At 43.7% G+C, this 27,893-nt stretch overlaps 1 protein-coding gene across 1 annotated transcript in view; it reads left to right on the top strand.

Moving 5' to 3' along the window:
- LOC146830008 (uncharacterized) overlaps nt 1-27,893 on the top strand; it is a 230,987-nt gene that overhangs the window by 136,380 nt on the left and 66,714 nt on the right. Inside the window, exons 4-11 of the mRNA XM_085604242.1 lie at nt 4,746-4,817; nt 8,750-8,808; nt 10,529-10,577; nt 14,909-14,967; nt 16,688-16,736; nt 21,066-21,124; nt 22,845-22,893; nt 27,225-27,283. Coding sequence (XP_085460368.1) covers nt 4,746-4,817; nt 8,750-8,808; nt 10,529-10,577; nt 14,909-14,967; nt 16,688-16,736; nt 21,066-21,124; nt 22,845-22,893; nt 27,225-27,283 — 455 coding nt within the window. The remainder of the gene's footprint in view (nt 1-4,745; nt 4,818-8,749; nt 8,809-10,528; nt 10,578-14,908; nt 14,968-16,687; nt 16,737-21,065; nt 21,125-22,844; nt 22,894-27,224; nt 27,284-27,893) is intronic.

The following is a 27,893-nucleotide window of genomic DNA, read 5'->3' as shown; positions in this document are numbered from 1 at the left end:
CCTTAGGGCCAGATTCAAACTGTTCATGACAAAGAGCCTTTTTTTGATCCTCATCAGCAAACCATCATGCGCCACCCAGCTTCAATCTGGTTTCCAGAGGGGGCAAATCAATGGCAGTCCTAGGGACCAAGGCCTGGAACTCTCTACCCATACATCTCCCACTCTCTCAGACGGAATCTATTTTCAGGAAATTCCTGAAACCTTGGATCTTAGGAGCCACAGTGTTTTCACTTATCTGATCTGTATGAACATGCCGCTGCTCTCCTCTCTTGTCTCGTCTCTGCTATAGCGCCATGATGCACCCTGAAGAGATGGCTGCACTCTATAAGTACTTTCATTCATTTATTCATATGTGATTGTTTAAGTACATGAATAGCACCCAGATGATTGGATGAGTGCATGACTAGTGTCTCAGTGATTGCATGACTACATGGCTGCTGCCCATATGTTTTTGGATCAGTGAACAAGTAGGGCCCGGGTGTTTACACGGGTAGTTTTTCGATAATTTAATAAGTGCATCCGTAGTATTTGGCTGAATACATAGGTAAATGACTACTGTCTGCTTGAGTGCATGACTCCATTGTTACACCTTGAGAGATTGGATGAAAGTAAGTGTTTGCTGGGGTAATTGTATTACTGCAAGAGTATTCCCTCAGTAATGAAATGAGTGCATTGCTTCTGGATGAATAATTGGTTTACTATAATAGTACACTCCACATAATTAGATGAGTGCTTGAGTAATTCCTGAGTGTTTGCAGGAGTTCATGCATGTGCCTCAGTATTTCAATGACTGCATGGGTTGTAAGTGTGTGTTTAGATTACTGCATAGCTTTTGCACAAGTGTTACAGTTACTGCATAGTTACAGCCTGGTTAATTGCATAAGTCAATTGATAGTGTCTGGGTGATAGATGAATGCATAGGTAGCGCATCCATAGTTCATTGACTACATAATTTATGCCTGCCAGATTTGAAGAGTACATGTATAGTGTCTAGGTAATTCAATAATTCCATGGATAGCACATCACTGATTTGATGACTGCCTCACTAGTGTTTGGGTGTTTGCCATGAGTGCCTGAATACTGCCTGACTGAGTGTGAAAGTATCTTCATGAATGTTAGATACATAACAGTTATGACTATATATCTGACTCATTTATGTAATGTAATGTAAAAATGTAATGTAAAAATTATTTATAAAGCGCGGCATTCACCGGACGGTTTCTTGGCGCTATTCACTTTAATCAACGAGAGGCAGAAGCAAAAACGAGGAGAAAGAGATTTATGAATAGATACCGAGAAAAAGGTGGGTTTTTAGGAGTGACCTGAAGTGAGGATGAGAGGGAGAAAGTCTCAATTCCAGGGGTAGAGAGTTCCAGAAAGAGGGTGCCAGAAAGGAGAATCTGAGACCGCCGTGTTTTTTGCGCTTGAAGCGGGGAGTCTGAAGGAGCGCAAGATGAGAGGAGCGGAGATTCCTAGAGGGGGTATAGGGGTGCAAGAGGGAGGAAATAAAGGAGGGACCGGTGCCTGCTAGAGATTTATGGGTCAGGCAACCAAGTTTAAACTTGCAGCGCTCCGAAATAGGAAGCCAATGAAGGGCCTTGAGGAGGGGACGGACGTGGTGGTGTTTTGGTTGGTGATAGATAAGGCGGGCTGCTTGGTTCTGAATAAGTTGTAGTCTGTTGATTTGATATTGTGGGATGCCAACGTATAGGGCGTTGGCGTAGTCGATTCGGGAGATGACTAATGCCAGTAGTACCAGGGTGAGGGCTTCAGTGGTCAGAAAGTGGGCAATTTTTCGAATCTTCCGAAGCTGGAAGAAGCAGGAGGACACGGTGGCACTGACCTGATGCTGCATTGAGAGGTCTTGGGAGATGTAGACCCCGAGGCTTTTCACTTTGTCAGCAGGTTGAGGGGGAGGGCCGAGGGAGGAGGGCCAGAAGGTGGAGTTCCAGGGATTGGAAGGGCCTCCGACAAGAACGAGCTCCGTCTTGTCGTGGTTAAGTTTAAGATGGTGTGTGCCCATCCAATTACTGATGTGACAGAGGGTGGACTGGAAATCTAGAGCCGCTTCGTCCGAGGAGTCGAGATTGAAGACGAGCTGTATGTCATCTGCATAATTAAATGCAGTGACATTCCTACCGCGGAGGGAGCGGATCAGGGGGGTGAGGTAAAGGTTAAAGAGAAGGGGTGACAGGGATGAACCCTGCGGGACACCGGAGGTGACTCTCGTCTGGTTTGCCGTGAACTGAGAGAGACGGACCGATTGATGGCGGTCTGCAAGGAAGGAACGAACCCAACTAAGGGCCGTCCCGCTAATGCCTGCCTCTTTGACACGGTCGACTAAGATGGAATGATCGACCGTGTCGGAGGCCGCTGACAGATCTAAGAGCACCAGGGCTTGACTGGTGTTGGAGTCGGCGCCTCTACGGAGTTCCTCCATAACAGAGAGAATAACAGACTCTGTCGAGTGGGCAGGTCTAAACCCAGCTTGCTGGGAGTCTAAGAAGTTGGAGCTCTCGATGAAGGAACTGAGGACGCTGGTCACGTGCGTCTCGAGTACCTTGCTTAGGTAAGGCAGGAGAGAAATAGGGCGGAAGTTGCCCAGGACAGTGGGGTCGGCGTTGGGTTTTTTTAATATGGGGATAACTTCGGCATTCTTGAATTGGCTGGGGACCACGCCGAGCAGCAGAGAGTTATTCAAGAGGGCCAGTGGGGGGCCAGGGCAGGACAAAAAAGCAGTCCGGAGAATTGCTGGGGGGCAGCAATCAGTGGGGGAACCGGATGAGACTTTATGGAGCAGGGGGAAGAAGACTTCGTCGGATATAGGAGGCAGCTGTGACAAGGAGTGAGAGTTGAAAAAGGGAGCAGCCTCTGGGGGAGACATTGCTGGGGGGCTGGAGGAAATACTATTTTTGATTTTACTGATTTTGTCTATGAAAAATTGATTAAGGGAATCACAGAGTGCCTGCGAGGGGAGGGGTTTGATGGTCACTCTATCCGGGTGTGAGAGTTCCTCCACAATCGAAAAAATGTCTTTGGATTTGTTCACAGAGTTGAGAATTTTTGTGGAAAAATAGACAGATTTTGCAGTTGAGATAGCGTGTTTGTATTCTCCGGATAGTTTGAGGAAATTGACTTTTTCTAAGGGGTCGTAGTTTCGACACTAGCGGCACTCAGCTTTGCGAAGTCCCAGTTTAAGGGATTTGAGGCTATCGGAGAACCAGCGATGAGCGTCGTGAGGGCGCTTAGTTCGAATAGACTTGAGGGGGGCGACTATGTTACTGGCAGATTCCAACCAATCGACGAGAGCGGCTTCTTGAGAGTCTGGAGGGCCTAAGCCAGGTAGAATGGAGGATGTTAGGGAGGAAAGGAAAAGGTCAAGGTTGGCTTTATTCCAGTTGCGGGCCAGGAGGCTAGCGCCACGGCTACGGGAGGGCAGTGGGGGGACCAAGAGAAGGAAAGAAATTAAGGAATGGTCCGACCAGAGGCAAGGGAGGATTGTGAGTGATGTGATGTCAAGGTTGTAAGTCCAGACCTGATCTAGGGTGTGGCCTTTAGAGTGGGTCGCTGTATGGACGTGCTGACGGCCATTGAGGCTACTTAGTAAGTCAGTGAAAGCCAGAGAGTGGGGGCTTTCAAGTGGATCAGATGGCCAGTAATTGAAGTCTCCTAAAACCAGGAGTTTGGAGTTGTTGAGTGTGAGCTGGGATAGAAGGTCACCAAAAAGGGAGAGGAAATTGGGCATGGGTTGAGGGGGGCGGTATACCAGGACACAGGTGAGCGGGGACACCGAGGATTCGAGTCTAATAACCAGGCAGTCAGCCTGGGGAATGGTGAGTAGAGAGAGGGAAGAGAATCTGAGAGGAAGTTTAATAATAGCGGCTACGCCACCTCCGGATTTACCAGCTGGACGGTTGGCTTGAAGAATGTAATAGCCAGGAGGAATAGCTGCCAAGACGTCAGGAGAGGAGTCCTCTTTCAACCAGGTCTCAGTTAGAAACAGGATGTCGGGGCCGTCTGAGTCCAAAAGATGGTATATATCGTGGTGGTGGCTGATAAGAGACCGGGTGTTGAGGTATACAACTGCTAGCTCCATGTTAACAGGTAATTGAGCAGGCTGAATGATGAAGGATGGAAGGGCCCTGAGCTCAGGAAAAACACTACGAGCGTTCAGAATCCCCAGTTGAAGGAGTTTCGAATGGCTGGAGAGGTCTAGCGGAAAATGAGAGTGTAATGCAACCAAGTCCCTAGGGGCATAGAAGGTAATTAGGGCAGAGTGACGGGCCCCGGGCCCCTGCCGGCCGCGGACGGGCGCAGACGGGCTTGCCTTATGCGCGCCTTCGGCGCGCATTCGTCGCGCCTGCTGCGCTCGTCCGCTGCGCTGCCGGGGGTGACACATTTATATACTAGTGAAGGAAAGGGTTGGGAGGGGGTGTGGCCTGCGCGAGTGGGCGTGGCCTAAGGCTCGCGGCAGAATGGCGGCAAGAGTGGTTCAAGCACCTCACCTGAGGCAGCGAAAGCAGCGCTGTGCGGGGGTGTATGAGCCAACTAGAAGAGAGATGCCAGGGGGGGGTCCAGCACACAGGTAGGATAGACACAATATTTATTATTTCCTTCTGTCAGTATCAAACTACCTGTTTTACTGTACATATGCTTTTCTACTGATTCATGACTGATAATTAAAGGGAACAGACAAGAGAGTCAAATTACAAATGAATACATACTTTTTTATTTATACCCTACAGGTTGGTTGGAGGATGACGTTCACTTGGCTGCTGATGGTCGTTGGGGGCCTAGAACCCCTATTTTTGTGACAAGTAAGTCCCCCACTGGTGGATGGCTGAGACATCGTCAGAAGTCCCACCCCCTTTCTCAACAACTCTGCGAGTGCACCAAAAATTCCACTCTGTTGCTTAGTGCGGCGTTTATGGGTAACTCCACAAGCATAGCGGAATTTTACACCTAGGCCTAGTAGGTACGGGTTCTTAGGAGGAAAGGGTATTTTTAGGCTTTATGGTGGGTAAGAGATTTTTTGTGGCAAGTAGATTTTTACTGTTTAGGGTACGTTTGGGGTTTCTGTTGGCAAGGGTAATTTTAGCATTTAGGGTAGGTATGGAATTTGGGTGGCAAGGGTAATTTTAGCGTGTGGGGTGCGTATCGGTTTATGGGTGATAAGGGAATTTTAGGGTTTACAGTGGGTATTCGTGTTTGGGTAGCAAGGGGATTTTTAGAGTTTAGGGTAGGTATACGTTTTTGGGTGGCAAGGGTCATTATTTGGATTAGCGTGGATATGGGTTTTTGGGTGTCAAGGGTAATTTTCGGCTAGGTGTACTTTTTTGGGATGACAATGGAAACATTTGGGTTTTAGGAGGGTATGTGTTTTTAGGTAGCAAGGGACCTTTTTGCATTTAGGATACATATGGGTTTTTAGGTGGCAAGGTACTTTTTAGTGTTTAGAGTGGGTATCAGTTTTTGGGTGGCAAATGTAATTTTAGGGTGGGGGATAGGTATGGGTTTTTGGGTGTTAAGGGAATTTTAGGGTTAAGGGTGGGAATGGGTTTTTATGTCAAGACGAGGTCTTTGCAGGCTCTTTAAACACATGGCTGGCATTTTTTCTATTGGGAACCCTACTTTATATTCATTTTCATGAAATGTATTTCCACACTACAGCAGTACATGTAAAATGCAAATGTAAGGAATAGGCACAGTGGGGGCCTAAGGGGTACTGGAAACAGTAAATGAAGACAGACAGGAAATTCAGCAAATAGCATTGCCACACCTCCAGGCCATCTTAATTTACATGTACTTGCAGAGGCCTTTGCGCCCCCCTGGGAACCCATTCGCACCCCTCCCACCGGGGGGCTCGCCCCACAGTTTGAAGACCTCTGTGTAAGAGCACACCAAAATTCCTAAATTTAATATGTTACCATCCACGATTTATATTGCAACTAAACCCTGTTATCGTCCTTTATATGTTCCCCTTTTTGAGACCCTCAAAACCTGCCATTCACTAGAATGCATTTCGATGGTGTGCTATCTTGTATATTGGTCCTAAAATGGCTGCCATCACTTTCTGGTTGAAGTGCTGACATCCAATCAGACCTTACAATGAGATCTGTGCTTAGGCTCCTCCCAAGTATACAAATTAGAATTTTCTTTAATATCTCTACTGAATGAATTTACACGATATAACATGAAGCACACTTTCTAGTCTAAGAGCTACCTTTCTGCCAAATATGGTGTAATTCCATCCATCGGTTCGGGCTGTAGTCTAAAATCCGTACATGGGAGACACATTTTTTTTACCCCTTCCCCTTTTTTCTCCATCCCTGCTTGATGGATCACCCAGAAACTTTCCAAGCACAACGAGAATCCCCATTTTTTGGAAAAGGTTGTCAAGATTCGTCAAACAGTGTAAAAGATATAGGGAAGTCAGAAAATTGTGACCGCCAGTAGGTAACATATGTTAGGGAAAGTATTTTTTTTAAGGGTTTAGGGTGGGTATGGGTTTTTGGGTGGCAAGGGTAATTTTATGTTTAGGGTGGGTAAGGGTTTTTGGGTGCAAGGGAGTTTTTAGGGTTAAGGTCAGTTTAGTTTTTGGGTGTAAAGGGTATTTTAAGGGTTTAGGGTGTATTTGAGTTTTTAGGCGGCAAGGCTAATTTTGAGGTTTAGAGCTGGCATGGGTTTTTTGGTGGCAAGGAACTCTTTAGGGTATAGAGTGAGTATGGGTTTTTGGGTGACAATAGAAATTTTAGGGTTTAGGGTGGATATGGGTTTTTGGGTGGCAAGGAAGATTTTAGTGTTTAGGTTAGGTATGTGTTTTTGGGTGGCAAGGGACTTTTAAGCTTTTAGGGTAGGTATGGGATTTTGGATGGAAAAGCAACTTTTAAGGTTTAGGTGGGTATGGGTTTCCGAGTGGCAAGGGTAATTTTAGGGTGTAGGGTGGGTATGGGTTTTTGGGTGGCAAGGGAGTTTTTAGTGTTTAGGTTAGGTATGTGTTTTGGGGTGGCAAGGGAATTTTAGACTGTTAGGGTAGGTGTGGGATTTTGGGTGGAAAGGCAACTTTTAGGGTTTAGGATGGGAATGGGTTTCTGAGTGGCATGGGTAATTTTAGGTTGTAGGGTGGGTATAGGTTTTTGGGTGGCAAGGGAATTTGAGAGTTTAGCGTGGGTATGGGTTTATGGTTGACAAAGGCAATTTTTTTGATTTTAGGGAATGAATGGGTTTTTGGGTGGCAAGGGTATTTTTTATGCTTTAGGGTGGGTAAGGGTAATTAGTCATCAAGGGAATTTTTAGGGCTTAGGGTGGGTATGTGGTATTGGGTGGCAAGAGTAATTTTCAGGTTTAGGATGGGTTTGTTTTTTGGGTGGCAAGGGCAATTTTTGGGTTTAGGGTGGGTATCCGTTTTTGGGTAGCAAGGGCATTTTTGTAGGGTTTAAAGTGGGTATGGGTTTTTGAGTGGCAAGAGAATTTTTAGGGTTTAGCAAAAGTATGTTTTTTTGGGTGGCAAGGGTAATTTTAGAGCTTAGGTTAGGGTGTGTTTGGCTTTTTGGGTAAGTTTAGGGTGGGTATGTATATTTGGTGGTGAGGGAATTTTTAAGGTAGGTTTGGGCTTTTGGACAGCGAGGGGATTTTTAGGGTTTAGGGTCAGTGTGGATTTTTGGGTGGCCAGGGAAATTGTTGGGTTTAGTGTGGGTATGGCTTTCGGGTGATAAGAGTAATTTTAAGGGTTTACAGTGAGTATTTATTTTTTGGTGGCAAAGTAATTTTTAGGATTTAGTGTTGGTACTAGGTCTGGGCGAAGCTCGTCAAGTTTTACCCAGCAGAATTCCACAGAGTTGCCGAAAACCTCAGTTCAGTGAGCAGGCAGAGTATTGCTCATCCACCCCAAGTGATGTCCCCTTGGCACCTGAGGGTCATTGGGGTGCCAAAAACCCCTATTGTGACAAGTAAGTCCTGAAAAGCCATATTTTGGACCTCCTGGTCCACTACAGGTTGGTTGGAAGATGACGTTCACTTGGCTGCTGATGGTCGTTGGGGGCCTAGAACCCCTATTGTTGTGACAAGTAAGTCCCCCACTGGTGGATGGCTGAGACATAGTCAGAAGTCCCACCCCCTTTCTCAACCTCTCTGCGAGTGCACCAAAAATTCCACTCTGTTGCTTAGTGCGGCGTTTATGGGTAACTCCACAAGCATACCGGAATTTTACACCTAGGCCTAGTAGGTACGGGTTCTTAGGAGGAAAGGGTATTTTTAGGCTTTATGGTGGGTAAGAGATTTTTTGTGGCAAGTAGATTTTAACTGTTTAGATTACGTTTGGGAATTCTGTTGGCAAGGGTAATTTTAGCATTTAGGGTAGGTATGGGATTTGGGTGGCAAGGGTAATTTTAGCGTGTGGGGTGCGTATCGGGTTATGGGTGGCAAATGTAATTTTAGGGTGGGGGATAGGTATGGGTTAAGCGTGTGAATGGGTTTTTGTGTGGCTAGGTTGATTTTCGATAGGTATAGGTCTTTGGCTGACATGCATATTTTTAGGGTTAAGGGTGGGTAAGGGTTTCTAGGTGGCAAGGGGGTTTTTGGTGATTAGGGTGGTGTGGGAAGGATGAGTGGAAACAGAATCTAGGAGGCTTGATATGTTTTTCAATTTTTGTGTATTTATTGGTCGAGTATGATATACATGGGAACATTTAGTGTTCTGGAATCCTGCTTTTCTGTGCTGAATCACGTCTTCTCTTCTTCCTTCTTTCAGGTATGTCTTCTCCAGGCACAGGTCCCCAGGAGGCTAAAAAAAAAGAGGAGAATACGGCGGTGAGTATCTTTAATTTTTTTATTTTTAGTGAGCTGGAGCTCGGACAGTTTCCTTCACCACACCGCCAGTGAATATGAAGAGGTAGGTTTCGCACACTTGTAGGGTAACAAGAAGAGGGTAATAGCAATCCCTGATAAGGGATAGGCCGCACCTCTGGTCTAAGATCAAAAAAGTAAAAGCGCCCTAGTAGTGTGGAGGGTAGGAGTGCTGTAAACACTGAAAACACTGATTACCCAACAGTAGTAGGGCTTACTACAGCATCTGAAGCTCGGTTCGCGTGGTGTCACTAACGGGAGCCGGCTTATCAAGGCGTGGTTTTCCCTTCCCTATCTACTACTCTGATGATCTGTTAGCATCTTGTTACATACGCACAGATAGCCGGCTTATCAAGGCATGGTTCACTCCACCTAACAAACTTACCTGCCCGAGCTCTCCAGAATCGATTCAGCGAGATAGAGATACTCAGCTTATATTTACTATCTGACTCACATTGATCCTGCTGTTCCGCAGCTGCCGATACTTGTATCGATTACCATATATTTCCAAGAGTGCTCAAGATACTGCTTTGATGTGTTACGCCTATTACGTTTCTTTCATGGGTTTTGGCATGCTCTGAAAACTGGAGCACAACAGTACTATTGTGTTTGTCTACTATCGATTTTATTGCCTTGACAAAGTCTACATACCTATTGTGGTACAGACGAAACACGTGTTGGCCTGTTTTTCATTTGCTGCTGGGAATTTTCGCATTCAAGAACAAATAAAAGAAGACTTATACACATCGTTTATGGACATTTCTTCATGAATAACATAAAAAAACTTTTTTTTTCCTGTTTAACTTAAGGCAGACACTGCCATTTACAAATATATCAAGGAAGTGCTATTACTGAGTATTTCTCATGTTTTACACTTGTAGGGTACAAGAATATTTGAGGGGTAAAAGAACAATGATAGCGGTAAATACTCTCTTTCCACATTGTCATACTAGCATCCTCCTTTAGTGCAAAATAGTAAGAGAAATAATTTCAGAAAAACTAAGGAATTATCGAGGCCAGTACTATGCCATCAAAAACACATCTCTGAGAAGGGCTTTCCATTTACACTGGTATATTTATGGTATTGCAAGGAATGATACCAAAACTTTTTGCCTCACAATGCGTTTCAGTTTAAGTAACACTGATCTTCAGTGTTATCGAAATCCACCTCATGTTCCTGTGTCTGTGTCCCAAGGTGCCAAACAAAAAAACCCTCAAAAAACAAGTTCAACATGAAGGGTATTAACCCTTCCATCTTGACCCTGCACATCCACAATCAAAGAGACAATTATGGCATGATAAAGAACCCACATTGTTTTTGCACCCAGCTCCCTGTTTAAAGCTCTTGCCGCCTTTTCCTTTTGTTAGTCTTCTTCTCCTCCAGTGCTGCAACTCTCCTGAGGTGTGGCTGCAATTGCGCCTCTCCAGTCCTCGAGTGTTTTCTCTCTGACTGCCCTGTCTTCCTTGGCTTCTCGTTTGCCTCCATCAGCAATCCTTCCGGGGCTTCCTTCTATGGCATCCTGTGGCTCTCTCCAGTCCCGCCCTTTGATTTCCAGTTCTCTATCTCTTCTGTCTCTGAGGTCCTTTTCTCCTCTGTGTTAGGCCTCTGGTTGGTTCCTTTGTTGAGTGTAGGGGAGAGTCCAGGGGGAATGGATTAACCTGTTTCTCTTCTTTTTCTTTCCAGCCTGATGACGGTGTCTACATTTCCTCGCAGGAGAACAGGGTCATACAAGGTAAGTGGTGGGGCTCCAAGTTACCTGTGTTGGACCCTTTCTCTCATCCACCTTCCCTAACCTTTTTGCCTGCAAGAAATGAATCCAAAGGGTATCTAGAGAGATAGTCAGCGTTAATATGATTCTTCCCTTTTCTATGTTGGGTGGTGAATCTATAGGGTTGTAGGGCTATGATCATATGTAGAATCCTGTCATTATTTCCTTTGTTCCAGGAGAGCCACTCTAGCGGGGCATGATCTGCATATTGAGTGAACTCCCAGCCATCGAGGTAATGCCTCAGGGATTTGACAGCCCATTTGATGGCCAAGTCTTCCTTCTCCACCACTGCATAGTTCTCTCTCAGAAAAACAGTATGCGGCTAATGTATACAATAGGTCCTTTGTGTCCTTGGGAATCTGTTTTTTGAGAGGACTGATCCTAAGCCATATTCTGAGGCATCAGACTGTAAAATTAATGGTTTGATATAGTCAGGACTGAGGAGGACAGGCTTTGTTTTACGGGATTATTTTATCTGGAGAAAGGCCTGCAGGGCGTTGAGAGGTGTTTTTTAAATTCAAGGGCCAGATGTACGACCATTTTTTGCTGTCGTAAACGGGAGATCATGACACCCTCCTGCACTAAAGGAATCAAAGGCAGCATTTTCATTGTTCTATGTGTACTGCAGAATGCAGAAGGCGTGGAAAGAGGAGAAAAGGCCTGCTTTGGGGAGGCGTTAGTTTTGGCACTGCCCCAGATTCACGCTATGTTGCAAGTCTGGGACAGTGTAAAAAACCATGGGTGTTGCATAGGAACACCCTCAGCAACACCCATGGAATTTCGCTTACACATCGAGTAAGGCATTGCCTTACTCAACAGTTACCAAGCAGGTATGCACGGCAGCATAAAAGTGCTGTAGGGGTATGGTAAATATGCCAGTTAGAGTAGGTTTTCAAACATTTTGAATCACAAAAGTGCCACTGACCAGCACAACATTTTTTTTTTACCAATTTACATTCCAGCACAAAATGTGTTCTTCATTGGAAAGTGCCTTACAAGTAACGCAAGGCAGGGCAAATCATTGCTTTACATTTCTTTGTACTAAGGGGACATTGCATGGGTGGTACATGGGTGTTCCCATGCAACCACCCATGCTTTTTGATGCACAACCCTATCTAAAAACAATTGTAGACAGGGTTTAGCACCAAAAGGAAATGCTAGTAGGTTTTCCTACTTTGCAAGCATGCTGCACTGTGAAGCACACATACAAAGTGTATGCATAATATGTTGTACCCTTCCTCTACAAAACCTATGTTAGATTCCGGCACGCACCCTAGCACTATGGCACTAAGGTAAAATCAGCGCCAACTCTAGGGAAAGGGAAGGTGAGTGCCATATCTCTGTAGCCCAGCTCAGAAAGATCCCCTCATATATTGGTGTGTGGCATTTATGTATTTCTTCAGGGACAAACCATTGCATAAATATGATCATTTGAATATGTTGTTTGAAATTGTATACTTCTGTCTCAACAACAATTTCTTTATAATTTTTTACATCTGTTTTTTGGCAACTCACAGCTACAGCAATGGGAAGTTGCTTTGCACCAAGTTATGCGGGGATCTTTATGGGCTGGTGGGAGTCGAATCATGTATGGATCGATGAAAATGAGATATGGACAAAATATGTTGCTTTTTGGACAAGGTACATTGATGATTTGTTTTTGATTTGGGAGGGAACCAGAGATGATCTCCTAACACACATTTTAAATAATTATCTGAATCTATCTTTCACACATAAGATATATACAATGTAGATGGATTTTCTAGATGTGAAGGTAGTAGTAATGAAGAACAAAATCACTACCAGCCTATATCAAAAAGAAATTACAGGTAACAGCATGTTACATGCTGAAAGCCAACATCCACTAAATCCCAAATGGAGCATCCTGTACAGGGAACTGCTCCGAGAAAAGCACAATTGTAGCTCAGATAGAAGCTATGAAGAAGAAAGAGACAGGATGTTTGAGAGGTTCAGGGCTAGAGGATATACCAGTATAGTCTTAGAGACAGCTAGGGAGAAAGTGGAGGGCATTTCACGAGATTCTCCCCTTAACAAAAGACAGAAAAAGAAGGAAGAAAATGTTATACAACTGATTACTACGTTCAAAATGAAAGTCAGTCAGTCAAGAAAATGATTGCAAGACATCGGCACCTAGTTAGAAGTGATCCCATCGTAGGTAAAGAAATGCCTCTGTCTCCAAAAATCACTTACCTCAAACTTAAATCATTGTGAGATGCACTGGTACACAGTTACACTGGTACACAGAACAGAAAGGAAGGGTGTTTGCAAGAAACAGGGGGCTTTGACAAATTTAGGAGGTGTTAAGCTTGCAAGATGAGCAAGAATTTGAGGACTTAAAACATTGCAACAGGTAAAGAGCTGAGGATCAGGAAATTTATAACATGTAGCAGTGATTTCTGTATCTATGTTTTGATCTGTCAGTGTGGACTGAGATATGTAGGCAGCCCGATAGGCCCAGTGAAAAAAAAGGGTGTGGTTACACTAAAGGGCTATAAAAAATCTTGATGAGACCTACGGTGTTGCTAGACATTGGGCCAAAAATCAAGGTCAGGATGCTAATCATCTTGACAGAATTGGATAGAGTGCCAGTGGTGGTAACAGGGAGAGAAAGCTAAGGCAGAAAGAGTCAGAATACATTATCTTGCTTGGCAGTAATTTCCCAGGAGGACTACACGAGAGCGAGGAACTCCATATTCACATTGGCTGATGTGGAAGTACCCCACTTTATATACCTTTCTGTTTTTGTTGCGGAGAGTCCTGCCAGCAGTTTGAGGTTTATATGGTTTATATGTTGTGCCTTCAGCGGTTTATTTCTATTATTTTCTTTCCGGCTGAACGTACTGCATCTCAACTTTTTGATTGTAATATGATGTAGTCTCCTTTGATGTACAGATGTCACTTTTATTCTTTCTGTGCTTTCCAAATGAAAGAGATAAAAGCTTTCTGTGATACTCAGGTGACTTTTGCTTCTCAGCTCCATGTGAAATGAAATTAGATATTCTGTGATGTTTCTAATAAAGCAAACAAAAGGTGATGTTGGATGGAGTCACAGATTGGGGTTGAATCCATCTTCATTCTTTAGCTCACTTTGCCACCTCAGTTCAGACCTAGCTATGTTCAAATCAGACTTGACCCTGTGCCTCATGGGAACAGTCCACCCGAACTGCCAAGCCACGTCTTGCCTGTACTGGAAACAAGCATCCTGGGACTGGTTTCTGGGAAACACCCTTCATCAGCCAGGCTAGCTTGCATCCAGTGGCAAAGTGAGCAAGGGGCCCATGTCTGGGCGTACCCTGCCAACTTAGGGCGAACAAAGCAAACATAAGGACATGATAGACAGAGCGCTGAAACTTTTCAGACATTCACCCCCAGTCACAGATCTGGGTTGAAGCCACCATCAATCTTTAGCTCACTTCACCACCTCAGTTTAGACGCAGCTATTTGCAAATCATTCTTGATCCTGTGCCTCATGTGAACAGTCCAGCCCGAACTGCTAAGCCAGGTCTTCCCTGAACAGGAAACAAGCATCCTAGGACCAGTTGCAAAGGAGGTCCTGATGGTTGACAGTGTTGAATGGAGCGGATAAGTCCAGGAGGAACAGGAGGCAGGAGTTTCTGGAGACGGTGATGCTAAGGGAGTCAGTGACTATTTGTAGCATCAAAGTTGTTATACTGTCTCCTTGGTGGAAACTTGATTTGAGAGAGTCTAGGATGTTGTTTGGTTGAATGTATGAGGGTATGAATGGGTTTTTGGGTGGCAAGGGTATTTTTTATGCTTTAGGGTGGGTAAGGGTAATTAGTCATCAAGGGAATTTTTAGGGCATAGGGTGGGTATGTGGTATTGGGTGGCAAGAGTAATTTTGGTTTTTAGGTGGCAAAGTACTTTTTAGTGTTTAGAGTGGGTATCAGTTTTTGGGTGGCAAATGTAATTTTAGGGTGGGGGATAGGTATGGGTTTTTGGGTGGTAAGGGAATTTTAGGGTTAAGCGTGGGAATGGGTTTTTATGAGGCTAGGGTGATTTTTGATAGGTATAGGTCTTTGGCTGACATGCATATTTTTAAGGTTAAGGGTGGGTAAGGGTTTTTAGGTGGCAAGGGGATTTTTGGTGATTAGGGTGGTGTGGGAAGGATGAGTGGAAACAGAATCTAGGAGGCTTGATATGTTTTTCAATTTTTGTGTATTTATTGGTCGTGTATGATATACATGGGAACATTTAGTGTTCTGGAATCCTGCTTTTCTGTGCTGAATCACGTCTTCTCTTCTTCCGTCTTTCAGGTATGTCTTCTCCAGGCACAGGTCCCCAGGAGGCTAAAAAAAAAGAGGAGAATACGGCGGTGAGTATCTTTAATTTTTTTATTTTTAGTGAGCTGGAGCTCGGACAGTTTCCTTCACCACACCGCCAGTGAATATGAAGAGGTAGGGTTCACACACTTGTAGGGTAACAAGAAGAGGGTAATAGCAATCCCTGATAAGGGATAGGCCGCACTTCTGGTCTAAGATCAAAAAAGTAAAAGCGCCCTAGTAGTGTGGAGGGTAGGAGTGCTGTAAACACTGAAAACACTGATTACTCAACAGTAGTAGGGCTTACTACAGCATATGACGCTCGGTTCGCGTGGTGTCACTAACGTGAGCCGGCTTATCAAGGCGTGGTTTTCCCTTCCCTATCTACTACTCTGATGATCTGTTAGCATCTTGTTACATACGCACAGATAGCCGGCTTATCAAGGCATGGTTCACTCCACCTAACAAACTTACCTGCCCGAGCTCTCCAGAATGGATTCAGCGAGATAGAGATACTCAGCTTATATTTACTATCTGACTCACATTGATCCTGCTGTTCCGCAGCTGCCGATACTTGTATCGATTACCATATATTTCCAAGAGTGCTCAAGATACTGCTTTGATGTGTTACGCCTATTACGTTTCTTCATGGGTTTTGGCATGCTCTGAAAACTGGAGCACAAAAGTAATATTGTGTTTGTCTACTATCGATTTTATTGCCTTGACAAAGTCTGCATACCTATTGTGGTACAGACGAAACACGTGTTGGCCTGTTTTTCATTTGCTGCTGGGAATTTTCGCATTCAAGAACAAATAAAAGAAGACTTATACACATCGTTTATGGACATTTCTTCATGAATAACATAAAAAAACTTTTTTTTCCCTGTTTAACTTAAGGCAGACACTGCCATTTACAAATATATCAAGGAAGTGCTATTACTGAATATTTCTCATGTTTTACACTTGTAGGGTACAAGAATATTTGAGGGGTAAAAGAACAATGATAGCGGTAAATACTCTCTTTCCACATTGTCATACTAGCATCCTCCTTTAGTGCAAAATAGTAAGAGAAATAATTTCAGAAAAACTAAGGAATTATCGAGGCCAGTACTATGCCATCAAAAACACATCTCTGAGAAGGGCTTTCCATTTACACTGGTATATTTATGGTATTGCAAGGAATGATACCCAAACTTTTTGCCTCACAATGCGTTTCAGTTTAAGTAACACTGATCTTCAGTGTTATCGAAATCCACCTCATGTTCCTGTGTCTGTGTCCCAAGGTGCCAAACAAAAAAACCCTCAAAAAACAAGTTCAACATGAAGGGTATTAAACCCTTCCATCTTGACCCTGCACATCCACAATCAAAGAGACAATTATGGCATGATAAAGAACCCACATTGTTTTTGCACCCAGCTCCCTGTTTAAAGCTCTTGCCGCCTTTTCCTTTTGTTAGTCTTCTTCTCCTCCAGTGCTGCAACTCTCCTGAGGTGTGGCTGCAATTGCGCCTCTCCAGTCCTCGAGTGTTTTCTCTCTGACTGCCCTGTCTTCCTTGGCTTCTCGTTTGCCTCCATCAGCAATCCTTCCGGGGCTTCCTTCTATGGCATCCTGTGGCTCTCTCCAGTCCCGCCCTTTGATTTCCAGTTCTCTATCTCTTCTGTCTCTGAGGTCCTTTTCTCCTCTGTGTTAGGCCTCTGGTTGGTTCCTTTGTTGAGTGTAGGGGAGAGTCCAGGGGGAATGGATTAACCTGTTTCTCTTCTTTTTCTTTCCAGCCTGATGACGGTGTCTACATTTCCTCGCAGGAGAACAGGGTCATACAAGGTAAGTGGTGGGGCTCCAAGTTACCTGTGTTGGACCCTTTCTCACATCCACCTTCCCTAACCTTTTTGCCTGCAAGAAATGAATCCAAAGGGTATCTAGAGAGATAGTCAGCGTTAATATGATTCTTCCCTTTTCTATGTTGGGTGGTGAATCTATAGGGTTGTAGGGCTATGATCATATGTAGAATCCTGTCATTATTTCCTTTGTTCCAGGAGAGCCACTCTAGCGGGGCATGATCTGCATATTGAGTGAACTCCCAGCCATCGAGGTAATGCCTCAGGGATTTGACAGCCCATTTGATGGCCAAGGCTTCCTTCTCCACCACTGCATAGTTCTCTCTCAGAAAAACAGTATGCGGCTAATGTATACAATAGGTCCTTTGTGTCCTTGGGAATCTGTTTTTTGAGAGGACTGATCCTAAGCCATGTTCTGAGGCATCAGACTGTAAAATTAATGGTTTGATATAGTCAGGACTGAGGAGGACAGGCTTTGTTTTACGGGATTATTTTATCTGGAGAAAGGCCTGCAGGGCGTTGAGAGGTGTTTTTTAAATTCAAGGGCCAGATGTACGACCATTTTTTGCTGTCGTAAACGGGAGATCATGACACCCTCCTGCACTAAAGGAATCAAAGGCAGCATTTTCATTGTTCTATGTGTACTGCAGAATGCAGAAGGCGTGGAAAGAGGAGAAAAGGCCTGCTTTGGGGAGGCGTTAGTTTTGGCACTGCCCCAGATTTACGCTATGTTGCAAGTCTGGGACAGTGTAAAAAACCATGGGTGTTGCATAGGAACACCCTCAGCAACACCCATGGAATGCCGCTTACACATCGAGTAAGGCATTGCCTTACTCAATAGTTACCAAGCAGGTATGCACGGCAGCATAAAAGTGCTGTAGGGGTATGGTAAATATGCCAGTTAGAGTAGGTTTTCAAACATTTTGAATCACAATAGTGCCACTGACCAGCACAACATTTTTTTTTACCAATTTACATTCCAGCACAAAATGTGTTATTCATTGGAAAGTGCCTTACAAGTAACGCAAGGCAGGGCAAATCATTGCTTTACATTTCTTTGTACTAAGGGGACATTGCATGGGTGGTACATGGGTGTTCCCATGCAACCACCCATGCTTTTTGATGCACAACCCTATCTAAAAACAATTGTAGACAGGGTTTAGCACCAAAAGGTAATGCTAGTAGATTTTCCTACTTTGCAAGCATGCTGCACTGTGAAGCACACATACAAAGTGTATGTATAATATGTTGTACCCTTCCTCTACAAAACCTATGTTAGATTCCGGCACGCACCCTAGCACTATGGCACTACGGTGAAATCAGCGCCAACTCTAGGGAAAGGGAGGGTGAGTGCCATATCTCTGTAGCCCAGCTCAGAAAGATCCCTGCATATATTGGTGTGTGGCATTTATGTATTTCTTCAGGGACAAACCATTGCATAAATATGATCATTTGAATATGTTGTTTGAAATGATATACTTCTGTCTTAACAACAATTTCTTTATATTTTTTTACATCTGTTTTTTGGCAACTCACAGCTACAGCAATGGGAAGTTGCTTTGCACCAAGTTATGCGGGGATCTTTATGGGCTGGTGGGAGTCGAATCATGTATGGATCGATGAAAATGAGAAATGGACAAAATATGTTGCTTTTTGGACAAGGTACATTGATGATTTGTTTTTGATTTGGGAGGGAACCAGAGATGATCTCCTAACACACATTTTAAATAATTATCTGAATCTATCTTTCACACATAAGATATATACAATGTAGATGGATTTTCTAGATGTGAAGGTAGTAGTAATGAAGAACAAAATCACTACCAGCCTATATCAAAAAGAAATTACAGGTAACAGCATGTTACATGCTGAAAGCCAACATCCACTAAATCCCAAATGGAGCATCCTGTACAGGGAACTGCTCCGAGAAAAGCACAATTGTAGCTCAGATAGAAGCTATGAAGAAGAAAGAGACAGGATGTTTGAGAGGTTCAGGGCTAGAGGATATACCAGTATAGTCTTAGAGACAGCTAGGGAGAAAGTGGAGGGCATTTCACGAGATTCTCCCCTTAACAAAAGACAGAAAAAGAAGGAAGAAAATGTGGTACAACTGATTACTACGTTCAAAATGAAAGTCAGTCAGTCAAGAAAATGATTGCAAGACATCGGCACCTAGTTAGAAGTGATCCCACCGTAGGTAAAGAAATGCCTCTGTCTCCAAAAATCACTTACCTCAAACTTAAATCATTGTGAGATGCACTGGTACACAGTTACACTGGTACACAGAACAGAAAGGAAGGGTGTTTGCAAGAAACAGGGGGCTTTGACAAATTTAGGAGGTGTTAAGCTTGCAAGATGAGCAAGAATGTGAGGACTTACAACATTGCAACAGGTAAAGAGCTGAGGATCAGGAAATTTATAACATGTAGCAGTGATTTCTGTATCTATGTTTTGATCTGTCAGTGTGGACTGAGATATGTAGGCAGCCCGATAGGCCCAGTGAAAAAAAAGGGTGTGGTTACACTAAAGGGCTATAAAAAATCTTGATGAGACCTACGGTGTTGCTAGACATTGGGCCAAAAATCAAGGTCAGGATGCTAATCATCTTGACAGAATTGGATAGAGTGCCAGTGGTGGTAACAGGGAGAGAAAGCTAAGGCAGAAAGAGTCAGAATACATTATCTTGCTTGGCAGTAATTTCCCAGGAGGACTACAAGAGAGCGAGGAACTCCATATTCACATTGGCTGATGTGGAAGTACCCCACTTTATATACCTTTCTGTTTTTGTTGCGGAGAGTCCTGACAGCAGTTTGAGGTTTATATGGTTTATATGTTGTGCCTTCAGCGGTTTATTTCTATTATTTTCTTTCCGGCTGAACGTACTGCATCTCAACTTTTTGATTGTAATATGATGTAGTCTCCTTTGATGTACAGATGTCACTTTTATTCTTTCTGTGCTTTACAAATGAAAGAGATAATAGCTTTCTGTGATACTCAGGTGACTTTTGCTTCTCAGCTCCATGTGAAATGAAATTAGATATTCTGTTATTTTTCTAATAAAGCAAACAAAAGGTGATGTTGGATGGAGTCACAGATTGGGATTGAATCCATCTTCATTCTTTAGCTCACTTTGCCACCTCAGTTCAGACCTAGCTATGTTCAAATCAGACTTGACCCTGTGCCTCATGGGAACAGTCCACCCGAACTGCCAAGCCACGTCTTGCCTGTACTGGAAACAAGCATCCTGGGACTGGTTTCTGGGAAACACCCTTCATCAGCCAGGCTAGCTTGCATCCAGTGGCAAAGTGAGCAAGGGGCCCATGTCTGGGCGTACCCTGCCAACTTAGGGCGAACAAAGCAAACATAAGGACATGATAGACAGAGCGCTGAAACTTTTCAGACATTCACCCCCAGTCACAGATCTGGGTTGAAGCCACCATCAATCTTTAGCTCACTTCACCACCTCAGTTTAGACGCAGCTATTTGCAAATCATTCTTGATCCTGTGCCTCATGTGAACAGTCCAGCCCGAACTGCTAAGCCAGGTTTTCCCTGAACAGGAAACAAGCATCCTAGGACCAGTTGCAAAGGAGGTCCTGATGGTTGACAGTGTTGAATGGAGCGGATAAGTCCAGGAGGAACAGGAGGCAGGAGTTTCTGGAGTCGGTGATGCTAAGGGAGTCAGTGACTATTTGTAGCATCAAAGTTGTTATACTGTCTCCTTGGTGGAAACTTGATTTGAGAGAGTCTAGGATGTTGTTTGGTTGAATGTATGAGGGTATGAATGGGTTTTTGGGTGGCAAGGGTATTTTTTATGCTTTAGGGTGGGTAAGGGTAATTAGTCATCAAGGGAATTTTTAGGGCTTAGGGTGGGTATGTGGTATTGGGTGGCAAGAGTAATTTTGGTTGTTAGGTGGCAAAGTACTTTTTAGTGTTTAGAGTGGGTATCAGTTTTTGGGTGGCAAATCTAATTTTAGGGTGGGGGATAGGTATGGGTTTTTGGGTGGTAAGGGAATTTTAGGGTTAAGCGTGGGAACGGGTTTTTATGTGGCTAGGGTGATTTTAATAGGTATAGGTCTTTGGCTGACATGCATATTTTTAGGGTTAAGGGTGGGTAAGGGTTTTTAGGTGGCAAGGGGATTTTTGGTGATTAGGGTGGTGTGGGAAGGATGAGTGGAAACAGAATCTAGGAGACTTGATATGTTTTTCAATTTTTGTGTATTTATTAGTCGAGTATGATATACATGGGAACATTTAGTGTTCTGGAATCCTGCTTTTCTGTGCTGAATCACGTCTTCTCTTCTTCCGTCTTTCAGGTATGTCTTCTCCAGGCACAGGTCCACAGGAGGCTAAAAAAAAAGAGGAGAATACGGCGGTGAGTATCTTGAATTTTTTTATTTTTAGTGAGCTGGAGCTCGGACAGTTTCCTTCACCACACCGCCAGTGAATGTGAAGAGGTAGGGTTCACACACTTGTAGGGTAACAAGAAGAGGGTAATAGCAATCCCTGATAACGGATAGGCCGCACTTCTGGTCTAACATCAAAAAAGTAAAAGCGCCCTAGTAGTGTGGAGGGTAGGAGTGCTGTAAACACTGAAAACACTGATTACCCAACAGTAGTAGGGCTTACTACAGCATATGACGCTCGGTTCGCGTGGTGTCACTAACGGGAACCGGCTTATCAAGGCGTGGTTTTCCCTTCCCTATCTACTACTCTGATGATCTGTTAGCATCTTGTTACATACGCACAGATAGCCGGCTTATCAAGGCATGGTTCACTCCACCTAACAAACTTACCTGCCCGAGCTCTCCAGAATGGATTCAGCGAGATAGAAATACTCAGCTTATATTTACTATCTGACTCACATTGATCCTGCTGTTCCGCAGCTGCCGATACTTGTATCGATTACCATATATTTCCAAGAGTGCTCAAGATACTGCTTTGATGTGTTACGCCTATTACGTTTCTTTCATGGGTTTTGGCATGCTCTGAAAACTGGGAAACAAAAGTAATATTGTTTTTGTCTACTATCGATTTAATTGCCTTGACAAAGTCTACATACCTATTGTGGTACAGACGAAACACGTGTTGGCCTATTTTTCATTTGCTGCTGGGAATTTTTGCATTCAAGAACAAATAAAAGAAGACTTATACACATCGTTTATGGACATTTCTTCATGAATAACATAAAAAAACTTTTTTTCCCTGTTTAACTTAAGGCAGACACTGCCATTTACAAATATATCAAGGAAGTGCTATTACTGAATATTTCTCATGTTTTACACTTGTAGGGTACAAGAATATTTGAGGGGTAAAAGAACAATGATAGCGGTAAATACTCTCTTTCCACATTGTCATACTAGCATCCTCCTTTAGTGCAAAATAGTAAGAGAAATAATTTCAGAAAAACTAAGGAATTATCGAGGCCAGTACTATGCCATCAAAAACACATCTCTGAGAAGGGCTTTCCATTTACACTGGTATATTTATGGTATTGCAAGGAATGATACCAAAACTTTTTGCCTCACAATGCGTTTCAGTTTAAGTAACACTGATCTTCAGTGTTATCGAAATCCACCTCATGTTCCTGTGTCTGTGTCCCAAGGTGCCAAACAAAAAAACCCTCAAAAAACAAGTTCAACATGAAGGGTATTAAACCCTTCCATCTTGACCCTGCACATCCACAATCAAAGAGACAATCATGGCATGATAAAGAACCCACATTGTTTTTGCACCCAGCTCCCTGTTTAAAGCTCTTGCCGCCTTTTCCTTTTGTTAGTCTTCTTCTCCTCCAGTGCTGCAACTCTCCTGAGGTGTGGCTGCAATTGCGCCTCTCCAGTCCTCGAGTGTTTTCTCTCTGACTGCCCTGTCTTCCTTGGCTTCTCGTTTGCCTCCATCAGCAATCCTTCCGGGGCTTCCTTCTATGGCATCCTGTGGCTCTCTCCAGTCCCGCCCTTTGATTTCCAGTTCTCTATCTCTTCTGTCTCTGAGGTCCTTTTCTCCTCTGTGTTAGGCCTCTGGTTGGTTCCTTTGTTGAGTGTAGGGGAGAGTCCAGGGGGAATGGATTAACCTGTTTCTCTTCTTTTTCTTTCCAGCCTGATGACGGTGTCTACATTTCCTCGCAGGAGAACAGGGTCATACAAGGTAAGTGGTGGGGCTCCAAGTTACCTGTGTTGGACCCTTTCTCTCATCCACCTTCCCTAACCTTTTTGCCTGCAAGAAATGAATCCAAAGGGTATCTAGAGAGATAGTCAGCGTTAATATGATTCTTCCCTTTTCTATGTTGGGTGGTGAATCTATAGGGTTGTAGGGCTATGATCATATGTAGAATCCTGTCATTATTTCCTTTGTTCCAGGAGAGCCACTCTAGCGGGGCATGATCTGCATATTGAGTGAACTCCCAGCCATCGAGGTAATGCCTCAGGGATTTGACAGCCCATTTGATGGCCAAGTCTTCCTTCTCCACCACTGCATAGTTCTCTCTCAGAAAAACAGTATGCGGCTAATGTATACAATAGGTCCTTTGTGTCCTTGGGAATCTGTTTTTTGAGAGGACTGATCCTAAGCCATATTCTGAGGCATCAGACTGTAAAATTAATGGTTTGATATAGTCAGGACTGAGGAGGACAGGCTTTGTTTTAAGGGATTATTTTATCTGGAGAAAGGCCTGCAGGGCGTTGAGAGGTGTTTTTTAAATTCAAGGGCCAGATGTACGACCATTTTTTGCTGTCGTAAACGGGAGATCATGACACCCTCCTGCACTAAAGGAATCAAAGGCAGCATTTTCATTGTTCTATGTGTACTGCAGAATGCAGAAGGCGTGGAAAGAGGAGAAAAGGCCTGCTTTGGGGAGGCGTTAGTTTTGGCACTGCCCCAGATTCACGCTATGTTGCAAGTCTGGGACAGTGTAAAAAACCATGGGTGTTGCATAGGAACACCCTCAGCAACACCCATGGAATGCCGCTTACACATCGAGTAAGGCATTGCCTTACTCAATAGTTACCAAGCAGGTATGCACGGCAGCATAAAAGTGCTGTAGGGGTATGGTAAATATGCCAGTTAGAGTAGGTTTTCAAACATTTTGAATCACAAAAGTGCCACTGACCAGCACAACATTTTTTTTTTACCAATTTACATTCCAGCACAAAATGTGTTCTTCATTGGAAAGTGCCTTACAAGTAACGCAAGGCAGGGCAAATCATTGCTTTACATTTCTTTGTACTAAGGGGACATTGCATGGGTGGTACATGGGTGTTCCCATGCAACCACCCATGCTTTTTGATGCACAACCCTATCTAAAAACAATTGTAGACAGGGTTTAGCACCAAAAGGTAATGCTAGTAGGTTTTCCTACTTTGCAAGCATGCTGCACTGTGAAGCACACATACAAAGTGTATGCATAATATGTTGTACCCTTCCTCTACAAAACCTATGTTAGATTCCGGCACGCACCCTAGCACTATGGCACTACGGTGAAATCAGCGCCAACTCTAGGGAAAGGGAAGGTGAGTGCCATATCTCTGTAGCCCAGCTCAGAAAGATCCCCGCATATATTGGTGTGTGGCATTTATGTATTTCTTCAGGGACAAACCATTGCATAAATATGATCATTTGAATATCTTGTTTGAAATGATATACTTCTGTCTTAACAACAATTTTTTTATATTTTTTAACATCTTTTTTTTGGCAACTCACAGCTACAGCAATGGGCAGTTGCTTTGCACCAAGTTATGCGGGGATCTTTATGGGCTGGTGGGAGTCGAATCATGTATGGATCGATGAAAATGAGAAATGGACAAAATATGTTGCTTTTTGGACAAGGTACATTGATGATTTGTTTTTGATTTGAGAGGGAACCAGAGATGATCTCCTAACACACATTTTAAATAATTATCTGAATCTATCTTTCACACATAAGATATATACAATGTAGATGGATTTTCTAGATGTGAAGGTAGTAGTAATGAAGAACAAAATCACTACCAGCCTATATCAAAAAGAAATTACAGGTAACAGCATGTTACATGCTGAAAGCCAACATCCACTAAATCCCAAGTGGAGCATCCAGTACAGGGAACTGCTCCGAGAAAAGCACAATTGTAGCTCAGATAGAAGCTATGAAGAAGAAAGAGACAGGATGTTTGAGAGGTTCAGGGCTAGAGGATATACCAGTATAGTCTTAGAGACAGCTAGGGAGAAAGTGGAGGGCATTTCACGAGATTCTCCCCTTAACAAAAGACAGAAAAAGAAGGAAGAAAATGTGATACAACTGATTACTACGTTCAAAATGAAAGTCAGTCAGTCAAGAAAATGATTGCAAGACATCGGCACCTAGTTAGAAGTGATCCCATCGTAGGTAAAGAAATGCCTCTGTCTCCAAAAATCACTTACCTCAAACTTAAATCATTGTGAGATGCACTGGTACACAGTTACACTGGTACACAGAACAGAAAGGAAGGTAGTTTGCAAGAAACAGGGGGCTTTGACAAATTTAGGAGGTGTTAAGCTTGCAAGATGAGCAAGAATGTGAGGACTTACAACATTGCAACAGGTAAAGAGCTGAGGATCAGGAAATTTATAACATGTAGCAGTGATTTCTGTATCTATGTTTTGATCTGTCAGTGTGGACTGAGATATGTAGGCAGCCCGATAGGCCCAGTGAAAAAAAAGGGTGTGGTTACACTAAAGGGCTATAAAAAATCTTGATGAGACCTACGGTGTTGCTAGACATTGGGCCAAAAATCAAGGTCAGGATGCTAATCATCTTGACAGAATTGGATAGAGTGCCAGTGGTGGTAACAGGGAGAGAAAGCTAAGGCAGAAAGAGTCAGAATACATTATCTTGCTTGGCAGTAATTTCCCAGGAGGACTACACGAGAGCGAGGAACTCCATATTCACATTGGCTGATGTGGAAGTACCCCACTTTATATACCTTTCTGTTTTTGTTGCGGAGAGTCCTGCCAGCAGTTTGAGGTTTATATGGTTTATATGTTGTGCCTTCAGCGGTTTATTTCTATTATTTTCTTTCCGGCTGAACGTACTGCATCTCAACTTTTTGATTGTAATATGATGTAGTCTCCTTTGATGTACAGATGTCACTTTTATTCTTTCTGTGCTTTCCAAATGAAAGAGATAAAAGCTTTCTGTGATTCTCAGGTGACTTTTGCTTCTCAGCTCCATGTGAAATGAAATTAGATATTCTGTGATTTTTCTAATAAAGCAAACAAAAGGTGATGTTGGATGGAGTCACAGATTGGGGTTGAATCCATCTTCATTCTTTAGCTCACTTTGCCACCTCAGTTCAGACCTAGCTATGTTCAAATCAGACTTGACCCTGTGCCTCATGGGAACAGTCCACCCGAACTGCCAAGCCACGTCTTGCCTGTACTGGAAACAAGCATCCTGGGACTGGTTTCTGGGAAACACCCTTCATCAGCCAGGCTAGCTTGCATCCAGTGGCAAAGTGAGCAAGGGGCCCATGTCTGGGCGTACCCTGCCAACTTAGGGCGAACAAAGCAAACATAAGGACATGATAGACAGAGCGCTGAAACTTTTCAGACATTCACCCCCAGTCACAGATCTGGGTTAAAGCCACCATCAATCTTTAGCTCACTTCACCACCTCAGTTTAGACGCAGCTATTTGCAAATCATTCTTGATCCTGTGCCTCGTGTGAACAGTCCAGCCCGAACTGCTAAGCCAGGTCTTCCCTGAACAGGAAACAAGCATCCTAGGACCAGTTGCAAAGGAGGTCCTGATGGTTGACAGTGTTGAATGGAGCGGATAAGTCCAGGAGGAACAGGAGGCAGGAGTTTCTGGAGACGGTGATGCTAAGGGAGTCAGTGACTATTTGTAGCATCAAAGTTGTTATACTGTCTCCTTGGTGGAAACTTGATTTGAGAGAGTCTAGGATGTTGTTTGGTTGAATGTATGAGGGTATGAATGGGTTTTTGGGTGGCAAGGGTATTTTTTATGCTTTAGGGTGGGTAAGGGTAATTAGTCATCAAGGGAATTTTTAGGGCATAGGGTGGGTATGTGGTATTGGGTGGCAAGAGTAATTTTGGTTTTTAGGTGGCAAAGTACTTTTTAGTGTTTAGAGTGGGTATCAGTTTTTGGGTGGCAAATGTAATTTTAGGGTGGGGGATAGGTATGGGTTTTTGGGTGGTAAGGGAATTTTAGGGTTAAGCGTGGGAATGGGTTTTTATGAGGCTAGGGTGATTTTTGATAGGTATAGGTCTTTGGCTGACATGCATATTTTTAAGGTTAAGGGTGGGTAAGGGTTTTTAGGTGGCAAGGGGATTTTTGGTGGTTAGGGTGGTGTAGGAAGGATGAGTGGAAACAGAATCTAGGAGGCTTGATATGTTTTTCAATTTTTGTGTATTTATTGGTCGTGTATGATATACATGGGAACATTTAGTGTTCTGGAATCCTGCTTTTCTGTGCTGAATCACGTCTTCTCTTCTTCCGTCTTTCAGGTATGTCTTCTCCAGGCACAGGTCCCCAGGAGGCTAAAAAAAAAGAGGAGAATACGGCGGTGAGTATCTTTAATTTTTTTATTTTTAGTGAGCTGGAGCTCGGACAGTTTCCTTCACCACACCGCCAGTGAATATGAAGAGGTAGGGTTCACACACTTGTAGGGTAACAAGAAGAGGGTAATAGCAATCCCTGATAAGGGATAGGCCGCACTTCTGGTCTAAGATCAAAAAAGTAAAAGCGCCCTAGTAGTGTGGAGGGTAGGAGTGCTGTAAACACTGAAAACACTGATTACCCAACAGTAGTAGGGCTTACTACAGCATATGACGCTCGGTTCGCGTGGTGTCACTAACGGGAGCCGGCTTATCAAGGCGTGGTTTTCCCTTCCCTATCTACTACTCTGATGATCTGTTAGCATCTTGTTACATACGCACAGATAGCCGGCTTATCAAGGCATGGTTCACTCCACCTAACAAACTTACCTGCCCGAGCTCTCCAGAATGGATTCAGCGAGATAGAGGTACTCAGCTTATATTTATTATCTGACTCACATTGATCCTGCTGTTCCGCAGCTGCCGATACTTGTATCGATTACCATATATTTCCAAGAGTGCTCAAGATACTGCTTTGATGTGTTACGCCTATTACGTTTCTTCATGGGTTTTGGCATG

This window comes from Triturus cristatus, chromosome 5_1, assembly GCF_964204655.1.
Source record: "Triturus cristatus chromosome 5_1, aTriCri1.1, whole genome shotgun sequence".
NCBI lineage: Eukaryota > Metazoa > Chordata > Amphibia > Caudata > Salamandridae > Triturus > Triturus cristatus.
Note: the sequence above shows the minus strand (reverse complement) of the source record. Positions and strands in the feature narration are given on the sequence as shown.